This window comes from Sminthopsis crassicaudata, chromosome 6, assembly GCF_048593235.1.
Source record: "Sminthopsis crassicaudata isolate SCR6 chromosome 6, ASM4859323v1, whole genome shotgun sequence".
Lineage (NCBI taxonomy): Eukaryota > Metazoa > Chordata > Mammalia > Dasyuromorphia > Dasyuridae > Sminthopsis > Sminthopsis crassicaudata.
In genome coordinates this window covers 95,827,124-95,839,647 of record NC_133622.1, presented here as the reverse complement: position 1 = coordinate 95,839,647, position 12,524 = coordinate 95,827,124, and the positions used below count along the sequence as shown (strand labels likewise).

General features: G+C 38.5%; 1 protein-coding gene across 1 annotated transcript in view; it reads left to right on the top strand.

The window, feature by feature from the left end:
- Positions 1–11,827: 11,827 nt before the first annotated feature.
- Positions 11,828–12,524, top strand: part of AGA (aspartylglucosaminidase) — a 20,022-nt gene continuing 19,325 nt past the window's right edge. Inside the window, exon 1 of the mRNA XM_074276295.1 lies at positions 11,828–12,236. Within this exon, the coding sequence (XP_074132396.1) occupies positions 12,101–12,236 (136 nt within the window). The 5' untranslated portion in view covers positions 11,828–12,100. The remainder of the gene's footprint in view (positions 12,237–12,524) is intronic.

Below are 12,524 nucleotides of genomic sequence, written 5' to 3'. Positions count from 1 at the left end.
AAATCCTTTCCTCAAACCCCCAGTTGCTAGTGACTAGAAAACATCTCTCTGAGGATGTATTAAGAATTTTTTTTAGTCATAGCTATAGGCTATGAGCCTCCACACCCAACTAAAGGGATATAGAATCAGCAGCCAGAAGGGCCCCCATGCTAAGACATCCGTTGTGGTTGTTCAGTCATTTTCGGTTATATTCTACTCTTCTTGATCCCATTTGGGATTTTTTTTGGCAAAGATCCTGGAGGAATTTGCCTTTTCCTTCTCCAGCTTATTTCATAGATGAGGAATTGAAGCAAACAGGGTTAAGTGATTCGTCCATGGTCACACAGCTAAGGTTTGAGGTCAAATTTGAACTCTCAGGTATTTCTGATTCCAGGCCCAGCACTCTATCCACTGAACCACCTACTTACCCAACATTAAACTAAGTCTTTTCTTTTTTTAAAAAAATGTGTTTATTTTTAATAATAGCTTTTTATTTTCAAAATATATCCAAAAATAGTTTTCAACATTTCAACATTCACCCTTACAAAACCTTATGTTCCGATTTTTTTTCTTCCCTTCCCCCATTCCTCCCCTGGATAGCAAAAAATCCAATATATGTTAAACATGTGCAAGTCTACTATACACATTTCCACATTTATCATGTTGCACAAGAAAAATCAGATCAAAAAGAAAAATAATGAGAAAGAAAACAAAAAGTAAGCAAACAACAAAAAAGGTAAAAATATTATGTTGTGATCCATAGTCTGTCCCCACAGTCCTCTCTGTAAGTTTTTTTTTGTTGTTGTTTTTGTTTTTTTTATTTTAGTTGATTAACTTTTTTTTCATAATATATTCTTGGATGGTTTTTAGTTTTTTAGTTTTTCCTTAATGTCTCTCATTTGATTTTTAAATTATTTAAGTTTTTCTATAAATTCTTTCTAACCAAGGAATTATTTCATATTACTCTTTGAGGTAGCCTGTTCCTATAGTATGTTTTATAGTGGGATTCCTTCTTTTTTTGCCAATTCATTTTTTAAATGAATTTCTCCTTTGACCAGGAACCCCAAACCAAGATCTCCACTCACCAGCAAATGTCCCTGCCCTCTACCTCTACCTTTCCCTGGTACTGGTTCCTTCTCCCCCAAGGCTGCATCTCAGCAGAAGAGCTGGGCCTGGTCTTCCTACTCAGCCAAAGTTACCTCAGTTTTACCCTGATTCCACAGAGTGTCCAGGAGGTGGAAGTTTCTGTGGTTCCTGCTGGGATTCCAGCCAAACCCAGTTTGCTCCAGGGCTCCCCACTTGGTATTTTTATGGAGATAACACAGAGGTGTTTGCACTTCACTCAAGTTAATTCTCCACCTGGCGTCTTTCATCAGATCTTCTTGGATTGAATCAGTAGGATTCCAGTTCTATCCCAAGTTTTCTTGATTTTTTCACCAGTCTGTGTTCACCCTAAGGCACACATTTGTTCTATTTGTAGGGGAAATCTGGAGAGCTTGAAATTTACCGATCTCTACATAATGTCTTGATCCAAACAACTATTTTGTTTGGGGTTCCATATTCCCAGTCTTTCCTCTGGTCTGACATAAAAGTGATTTTGAGGCAAAACAGAAATCAAGTGAAGAAATAAGGGTCACTTTCTTCCACCCATATGGCCTAAAATACGCATATTTATCAGCAGTAACACACCTTGACTTTGTTGCTCTATTTTATCCAGTGAAAAATCTCATTGTAAGGGATTCATGTTTGGATATCAGTTGGACTTCTCTTGAGTTCATGTCCCCTTTTAACATATTTTTAATTGCACCCTGCCAAGTCTTAAATTTGTATGACTCTCATAATCCACCACTTTTGGTACTACATATAGGCACCTGAACAAGCAACCTTTCTTATTGGGACCACTATAAATTTATTTATACAACCTAAATTGGGCTTTTACTGCTACTAAGCAATCCTTCTACATTTCCTTTGTCAACTCACTATCCCACCACCAACAGCCCATTCTGGTTCTTCCAAACCTCTAACTCTTTTCAAATCTTCCATAGTATCCCATCCCCCATGCTGTTTCCTCATCTCTAATATTAATGAGGAAATTAGATTCAATAGCAATTCTTCCTTCCTTCCTTCCTTCCTTCCTTCCTTCCTTCCTTCCTTCCTTCCTTCCTTCCTTCCTTCCTTCCTTCCTTCCTTCCTTCCTTCCTTCCTTCCTTCTTTCCTTCCTTCCTTTTTCTCTTTCTTCCCTTCATTCTTTCTTTTTCTCCTTTCTTCCTTTCTCTCAACACACACTAGATAGACCTTAGAATTAGGAAGACCCTTCTTCCTGAGTTCAAATATGGTCTCAGACACTTACCAGTTGTGAAACTCTGAATGAGTCACTTAAACCTGTTTGCCTGAATTTCCTCATATGTAAAATGAGCTGGAGAAGGAAATGACAAATCTCTCGAGTATCTTTGCCAAGAAAACCCCAAATGGGATCACGAAGTGTCAGGCACTACTGAAATATGTATCTATAGATATATATGTGTGTATATGTATATATATATACATATACACACATATATAAATGCTTTCATCCATCTAAGAAATGTTTCTTTGAAACATTTTCTTCATTATATTGAATTGTTGTGTGTAAGTTATATATTTTGTTAACTTTTCATGTTTTCATGTCTTATTTCCCCTGGTTAGATTTAGAATATATTCTTAGGGAATCATAGATTTAGATCTAGAAGGAACTCTGTCCAATCTCCTCATTTTATAAATGAGGAAATTGAAGATAAAATGAGTTTCCCAGCTAGTAGGTATCTAAGGCAGGATTTGAATTCAGGTCTTCTGACTCCAAATTCTGTATTCTATACATGCTTGTAGATCATAGGATTTGAAACCAAAAATCTTAAAGCTTATCTCTAGTCATGTATGTTATTTTACAGATAAGGAAACTGAGGCCTACAAAAATAAAGGGATTTCTTAAAGGTGATGAAATTAATAAGCTTCAGGTCTAGTTATGTGGGACTTTACTAGGCCACAACATGACTATCTTTGTCCTTAACCAAGATGCATTTGTAAAGCTCCTGACTTTCCCCTCTAAGTTTAATTACAAACTTGCTAGAATTATCAAAAAAATAATGTTTTCTATAATGGGATCCAAGTTATTTTCAGTATATTTTTCACTGATATCACTGCAAATTATTGACTTCCTCAACCCCTTATCCATTTCCTAGTCCTTTTATCTTTTACAAAAGCCCAGAATTTCTAGTTTTGGCCTTCTCCTGTAAGGGCCCTTTAAATGGGTGGACACAGTGCATCGGGAGATTGAGGCCCAGAAGTAATTTCTGTGGATATTAGGACTGCCCTTGGGCGGGATCCTGGCCATATTGAGATAGTTTTGTAATGGGTGTCTCTCTCGCTGATTGGCTGTGTGTGTGACCTCACAGGCCCTATGTAAGCCCACACTGCAGGCAGCAACCACCCTCTTTAACCTCCTGCTGTTCACCCTGGCTCCCTAGCCTGGGTGGCCAAGCCAAGATGGGTAGCCAAAAGAGGTAAGGGTTTTGGTAGTGAACACGTGGGTCTTCTGACCAGGTGTTCACTCGGGAACCAACAAGTCAGGGCATCAGTTAGGGCATTATGTGAGTAGGTATAATAAAGGCTTTTAAGATTACACGTGGTTGTTCTTGAGTGCGCTACCGGTTATTAAGCTATAGATTCAAGAGATTGTGGCCAGAGACCTTAGAAGGCCTCAGAGGAGGCGAGCCGGGTAGAGCTCACACTGCAAAGGACAGTGGTCAAAGGTACTCTGGTGGGTCTAGGACAGACTAGTAATTGTAACTGCCAGGAGAGCACGTTACATTCTCCCAACATCCATGTCTTAGCATGTTATATCAAGAATTACAAGCTATAACCTTATATTATATTTTGTAAGGTTATATATTATAACCTTTGTTATCCAAAATAATTGACTGATTTCTTTTAAATTTTTTTTCTTAAAGGAAACAGAACTCTTAAACATAGTTGCCTTATGTAATTTATAATGTAAGTATAAATAGTAGCAACTTAGAAAAATAATTCTCTGTTAGGTTTTCCAAATGGTTCCAAATGGTTATCATAATAAGATTTCAGAAGCCATCTTAAATTGACATTGGGAAAGTTTTATTTCTAAAGGAGTAATGAGCGTCAATAGAAACTTTGGTCCTGACAACAAGATGAATAATCCAAATTCTATTTCTATCTCTTGCTTTAACTACAACACCTAGTAAAAATCATACAAATGGAATATTTCTGAACATATGAATTAGTCCTTTCCTAAACAGAAAAAAATGCATTTAATGTTAGCAGAAGGTGGCATAAAATGTATATTACATATAAAAATCTTTTGGAAGGAAAAGTAAATTTTATATTTAAGATACAATAAGCATCACATGGACCAAATAGGGCAAACCCTTCTATTGCATTTTTAAATGAAATATTGGAACATAGAGATAACATGCAGCAATGGGAACGAGAGTAATGAACTTGGAGTCCAAGAACCTAAGATCAGTTCCTAGTTTTGCCAAGATATTCCCCATGATGATCTTAGTAAAATTATTTTCTTTGGATCTCAATTTTCTCATCTATAAAAGGATATAGAACTAGATGACCTTTAGGGTCTTTTCAACTATAAACTGATGACCCATTGGTTTACTATATTTGGACAATTATACATCAAGCATATTTGTTCATAATGAAAATGTTTTTGCATTTTAAATCATCATATCCAACTTTTAGCAAGAAACCTAGTAGTAGATAGCACTTTCAATTACTAGGATCTGGGTTCCAATCACTAACACTATTGTGTGAGCATCATAAGCCTTGCTTAGTCTCAGAGAATTAACTTGCTAAGGTACCAACAGGGACTTGTATGGAAGAGGAAGACTGGTGTAAAGTGTTTCCACATTGTCAAAATCACAAGTTTTTCACATTTTGACAGTCTTAGCCCATCTTGATCTTATTTAAAAGGAGCACTTTGTAGGCTTTGTAGCACATAAGGTGATTAAGAAACATTTCAAATGCTACTCTTCAACATTAAATATATAAGTCTTCCAGCTTCAAACCAAGCTCTTTCCATCACTCCCTCTCTATGATATGTAAGACTAGGGACCAAACTAAAGGTAACATTCAGAGAAAACAGCAGATTCCTTCTGTTCCACTACAACTTTATTATTGCAATGGATCACGTCTATGAAGACATCTGAAAGTTACAAACAGTTGTAATAAAAAAAAAAAGCAGAACCAACAATGTAAAGTAGTTTATTGCATGCTTGGCATGACAACTTTATTACTGCAGTGGGGCAGTATTACTATTACAAATGGGAAATATATTACACATAACTTGTTTTGAGACAAAATAGCCCAATAGGCCAGCATATTACTGTATGATTCTATTCTTCATAGGACACAATAATTACTTTTAAGAGTTAGGAAATCAAGAAAGCGAGTTTTCATCATCTGCCATCTGCTTTGACCATTTTTTTTTCCCTGAGTATGAACCTGAATAATTATTACAGGAAGGAAGGGAATATTCTCTTTTTCTTATTTAAGTTTCATTAGTGGCAAATAAGATGACACCAACTTCTGTAAAACGACTAATTATATTCCAAAGAGTACAATACGGTAGTAAAATCAAATGTTTCTCAATTAATATAAATTCTAATTCAAATATGAAACCATTAGTATACCACAGTTCTCTAACATCAGCAAAAACCATCATTCACAGTTTATGAATCCTGCAGCATCAAATGTCAATCAAATAAATAATGAGCTGCATTTAGATAACCCAGGAAATAGTTTCTTGGTACATTTTTTAAAAGCAAATTATTATTTCAATGCCAAGTCACGCTTCCAGCTTTGAACAAGGAGCAAAACACCGACATGTTTCTCAAATGGATTTCACAGCATCAGTGCAAAAGCCGGAGGGGATGGCTTTGTTTTTTAAGCCTCAGATTTGAAATACCTAGACTCCCTGGAACCACAGCTTCAAATCCTCTGTGGGACCACAGTTTTCAATCCTATCAGGATCGACTCAACTCTTCATCTTTTGAGACTGATAAATTGAAAGGCATGAAGTTTAAAGCAAAGGGAGGAAGTTGCATGGCTAGAGTCTAAACAGAAGGACTGAATTTGGACCTCATACTAGCAGCCTTTTTTAGATGATATGTCCTAGTTGGTCACACTTAAGGATGCAACTTTTAAGAAGCATGAAAAAAACAGTGACAGGCCATCCTTTTCATGTATTTTGGCCAGTCAAAAGTTTTAGGCACTAAATTTTAGGCAGTCACCAAAGTGTTAAAAAATTGGATTTTTGAAGATATTTTTGACTAGCACAAGAAGAGTACTGGACCTAATTTTATTAAACTATAAAAAGGAGAGGGTCAGATGAGATGGCCTTTGAGTCTTCTGCCAGTGCTCCAGATTGATGATCTATCATTCCACTATGATATAATGAAAAAGAGAAACAACAGCTGAACAGCCTAAAATACTGTACAGTGTTAGCCCAATATAATGAAAAAATGGGAGGAAGGAAAGCCTCTGGCATAGAATCTGTAAAAATTGTTACAAAAACTACATGGCATAAACTGTGAAAAAGTTCAGATTAGCATAGGGAATACCCACACTGATAAAATCCTAGATCCATCAAATATTTTAAGATAGGCATTATTAAGGTATTTCCATTTTTCTATTTCATACATTCAAAGACATTCTAAGTGATTATATTGAGAGTATAATATAATATTATTATTTCTTGCTTTCCAAAAATTTAAAATTCCAAAATGATTTCCTCTTCCTACTAAGTAAGCTTCTGGGCTGCTTCCCCACCTTGCCAAAACCCCATCTGTTATTGGGAATACAATTAACTATCAAATAACTACACAGTTAAATATTTGAATTAGGAGATCTGGATATTTGTAACAGTTCTGACAATATGTGTGGAAAGGGGGATTATATAGTGGTTAGATGTCTTTTAAAAATATACTCCTATTTGATCTTTACAACAATCCTATAAGGTAGGTGCTATTATTATCCCCCATTTTGCAGAAGAGGATACTGAGGCAGAAAGATTTTAAGTGACTTGTCCAGGGTTACACAGTATCTGAAATCAAATTTGAACTCAGGTTTTCTTGACTTCAACATTCACCAGTTTCATGTGATTTAAGAATTTACTAACTGAATTCCCAAGATTCCTTTCTGAGCTAGATAGTATGACTATTATAATCACTGCATAGAAATAATGAAACCAAGTCTCAGGGAATTCAGTTCTATATAAATATGAGGTGTTATAAATAATTAATGGATGTTTAATAAAATTTGATGTATTTTTATGTTCTAATTTGCAATTAATCTTTCTTTCAGCACTGTGTTCATTTCAGGGATTGCAAAAGTGAATTTATTGTCCAAGTTCAAACATACCCCATGAAAAATCAAACCACAATAGTTAAGTTGCACCCTTGACACTATGTCTTTGGGAGTATAGAAAGGCTTCTTAAGAAAGTAAGGGTAAAACAGAAAATTAGACTAGAACTTAGATCCTTCTTCAGGACAAAATATATACAGAAGATTCTTATACCCATGCAATATCTTCCATTGTCAAGTTATTTTCTTCAGGTGCCTAGAAAAAGAGAGAGAGAGAGAGAGAGAGAGAGAGAGAGAGAGAGAGAGAGAGAGAGAGACGAGAGGAGAAGAGAGAGAGCAGCGAGAGAGCAGAGAGAGGCTCTCGCAAGGGATTATTTTAGACAGATAATTTTAAACAACTCATTCAAGCCTTTACTTTCTTCACAAAGCAGAGAATGGCTGTGATATCTATCATTCTATTGATCTCCAGGGTTGATTAAACTGATTTAGCCAGCTAGACAGTCTTCTTTTCTCACTTAGCTCCTTGTGTATTCACCTTTCTAACTCACAAGTTTGCTGTTCTGACAGAATATGACTTTCCACATAAAGTTGTACATTTCTTAAACATCCAAGCTCTCAAATTCATCACAGAAACAATAACTGAGATGAACTACTGAGACACCCTGGAAACCTCATTCAAAGTGAATCTAGTTGTAAGAAACCACATTTCACCTGTGCTCAGTAACCATAGAAGGTTTCTGATTCCAGTAACCACAGGGGTAAAGCACAATTACCATTTTACCTAAGGCTACAATAACACTTTGACTGATGGCAACCATCATGGGTTGCAATATATCTTGAGATAATAATACTTTGATGGATCCAAGATTCCATTGGTGTGAGTTATCTCAAGATCAAATATTAAGTACCTACTATATGGAAGGTGCTTTCCACACCTTGTGTGGAAAGGTGCTAGGGATATTTCTCACTAACAATACAAACCAAAGCATAGATCTGACCAGGCCACTCACCTGTTCAAAAATCTTCAGTAACTACTTTTTGCAGGTAGGAGAGAATACAGAATTCTCAACCTAGTATCTAAAATCATTCACATTCTGTCTCCCAACAGTTTTTTCAGTCTCATTTTATGCAATTATATAATTATATACATATATATATATATATATATATATATGTATATATATTATATAACTACACTCTTTATTGATTAGCTGCACCCTCTGTTGAGATGAAAATTTTATTTGCCACCATGAACTCTCAGTTAAAGGCAAATGCCTCCTTTCTTCTTATAAAACATTGCATCTCCCCATTAGAGATTTTACAATAGCTGTTTTCTGTTTCTTGAATTTACTCCTTCCTCACTCCTACCTAATACAATTTGAAGTTGATTCAAGTATCACTTCCCATTCCTTTATTCTTCCTCTTCCTTCCTAGTGCTCAAAAGCAAGGATTCTTAAGTTGGGTTGGTGAATTAGGTAGCTAAATAGGTAGATGATGGATAGATATATAGACAGATGGTAGATAGATTGATAGGAAGATGATAAAGGAACAAATGGGTACATAATCTATTGATACTAGATAGATGAATATAGGTAGATAGGATATATAGAGATGGATAGAGATAGAGATACATGATAGACAACCATATTTCAATAAATAAATATGTTGGAAATATTGCAGGTTCAGTTCTAAACCACCACATAAAAACATTTTTATATTACATTAATCTGTTAAGTGTTCAATAGTATCATGTCTAAAAAAACACATACATATCTTAATGTAGAATGTTTTATTGGTAATACTGATGGGGGGAATCCTGTAACTATCCTTTGACTTTGGTGGGGAGAAATTCTCCTTGAACTCTTGAGAAACTCTCTTCTGAGAGAGGCCCACCTCAGGGAATCAAGAGAAAGTGACTTCATCACTAATTACACTCTCTATTGATTAGCTGCACCCTCTGTTGAGTTGAAAAATTAGTCCAGGACCACTCCTACTTAACTCAAACTTAAGTGATCTTATTCAATTGGAAATCTAGGTCTGGGGGCAGTGACAACATTGAAGGAATTTCATTCAATTGATCTCTTATTAAAAAAGGGCAATTTTACACTCCTAATTTGCAGAGGCCCAAAGGAGGAGCATGTCTTGTCAAGGAATCTCCCTCTCCTTGGCATAGCTGCCTGTCCGGACCCCTGCCCGCTTTGAAGACATTCTTTTCTCAGTGTTAACACTTCTGTTTATCTCTCTGCTATCTCTTAGTTCTCTAGTTCAGTTTCCTTGGGGTCTCTGGGAGCAGCTTTCATTTCAGTTCAGTAATCCCCACATGAGTAGCCAGGGGTTAAAGTCCAAATCCTTTATTATTTCTTTCAAAGTCTTATCTATCTCCTCTCCTGGAGCCTGGTTAGCTTTATTAAAGGCCTATCTCTGTTCTTGGTTCTGAGAGCTTGAGCTCTTGAGCTCCGGCCTGTCTTCTTTGCCCTCTGAATCTCTCTGAATGAATCCTGGCTGAGGCTCCCAGTTTATATGCTCTATACTAAATATAAACCAGTCATTACATCACTAGGAAACCATTGTTTGTTGTAGGATTAAATCAGTCATACTGAAGCATGCTAAACTAGATAACCATTGTCTCCTCAATTCCACTTAGTACCTTGTTGCATCTTGTTTCAAGTTCAGAGTTCTGGCCATAACAAGGACCTTTATCTCTCTGCCAGAACTGACTTCTCAGTGCCAAGAAAATTTCCCTTTTGCCAAACTTTTCTGGTTCGTGAATTCTTTCACATGGAACCTGTGCCAACCAGAAGGGGATTCTCACACCCAGTTCTCTGCACTGCCACTAACTACATCACTTGGTTCCCTAACCACATCAATACTTCCATGTTGATGATGACTGCTGATTGATCAGGATGGTGGCTGCTGAAAGCTGGGTTGGCTGGGGCAATTTCTTAAAATTAGACAACAATGAAGTTTGCTCCATGCACTAATTCTTCCTTTCCTTTGAATCCTTAAGAGGACTTTGTAGGCTTATTAACTGGCCTAATTTCAATATGACTGTGTCTCAGGGAATGGGAAGGCCCAAGGGGAAGGAGTGAGGGTTGGTGGACCAGTAAGAATGCACACATTTATTAAATTTTCTGTCTTACATAAATGGGCAAGATTCCTGATCCCCCAAAATAATTACAACCTGAATATTAAAGGTCACTGATCACAGTTCAGTGATTATATCAGATAACCGATACAATAATAATGAAAAAGAATGAAATAGAGCAAGAATTATCAGAATATGACACAAGACATGAGCACATGTTGTTGGAAAAATGACTCCAATAGACTTGTAGGGTTGCCACAAACCCGCAGTTTGTAAAAAAAAAAGCTGTTTGTGAAGTGTAATAAAACAGAGCACAATAAAATGAGGTCTGCTGGTAATTGGTTTTCTTTGTAATTTCATGTATTTTACTTTATGCATTAAAAACATTATTGAGTATTTTGAAAAGGGGTCCTTAAGCTTCATCAGATGCAGGGGTTCTCAAACTACCACCAGGCGGGCCACATGCAGCTTGCTGAGGACTTTTATGCAAATGAGCTGAGGGGCGGAGACAGAGTGTGAGCTTTTGTTTTCACTATAGTCCGGCCCTCCCACAGTCTGAGAGACAGTGAATGGCCCCCTGTTTAAAAAGTGAGGACCACCTGCCGGTTCATGACACAAAAGTGATTTAAGAACTCCTGCAGTTTTGGACTTGGAATCAACAGTACTTTAAGAGTTTACTAAATGCTGGGTCTTGTTCTGGGAATACCCATATTAGCAAAAAGACATTCAGTCCCTGGGGACTTAAAAAAGAGTCAAGAAGACTTGCTTTCCAATCCTGCATGTTTTCTAGGCAAATCGTCTAACTTGCCTCAGGGCCTCCATTTCTCGGTAGTAAAATGAAGTTTTATTATTTATTATCGTTATCACCTCTAAGTCCCTCCTAACAATAAATTTCTGGCGCTACGTTGCATTTACTTTCTCCTGTGATAGAATTGGAACATCACCTCCAGGAGGTGGTTTTGTGTTTTCCCTTCTTTGTGCCCCAGCGCCTGGTGCAGAACTTGGGGGCTCCCCAGCGCCACTCAGCGGAGGGACAGAAAGGAGGGGCCGAACTCCAGACGAGGAAGCGGAACACCTCCCTGGGAGGCCGGGCCGCGCGGCGGGCCGAAGGAGCACTCCGGGAAGGAGGGCGTTCCCCGCTTCCCCAGCTTAAGTGAGGGAAAGTGGCGGCCCCTGGGATAATTGTTACATTACTACATGAGAACATGGTAGAACTTCCTGGGTTCCCACGCTACCACGCTCACTTTACCCAAACTCTCCACACTTTGGAAAAAACAGAAAAAAAAAAAAAAAAAACTAGCGGCCAGAGTTTAACCCAACTTCCTATTCCGCCCCGGCCAAAAGACTGTACGCGGGAGGATGCTGTACGTCTCGCGGGATTTCACCACACTCCGGAAGCCAATTGGTCGAAGAGCACTTGGGTGGGCGGAGTCAAATGTCCCCGCGGGGGGAAGAGAGGGGATTGGAGTAGGAACCCGCCTGCTCAAGAAGAGCAGAGGGAGGAGCGAAGAGGAAGAACTGGTAGGCCACGCCCCCTCTCCTCTATTAAAAGCGGAGAGGGGTGTGCCTAAATGCCCAGATTCCCCGCCCCCTTTCCGTGGGCCGGTTCGGATCTGGGTTCGAGCTCTTGACGCGCGCGGACAAAGTAGCGCGATGGATTTGAGGCCAATGTCCTGGCTTCCGCTGCCGCCGCTGCTGCTGCTGCTCTTGGCAGGGCACGGCTTGGGCAGCTCCGCCCTGCTGCCCCTCGTCATCAACACTTGGCCTTTTAGGGGTGCAACCGTAGCAGGTGCGGGCCGGATGGTGGGGCGGGCGGGGGCGGCGTTGAATTTGGCTCCCCGGGAGATCTCCTTCCTTTTTGTCCTTTAGCTGAAGGGACGTACTGCTTCGTGAGGAAGGTCTGGGGGACACACTGGCCCAACTTGAGGCGCTTTTAGGAGGGACTTAGAAATAGGAAAAAGAAGTGTTACCCACGAGGAAGAAAACGCACTTTCCCCACATAGACCCCAGAGGTCGGCAGCCTCATTTTACAGTTGGGAAGCCGAGCTAGGCCCAAAGAAGTTAAGCGCCATTCTTT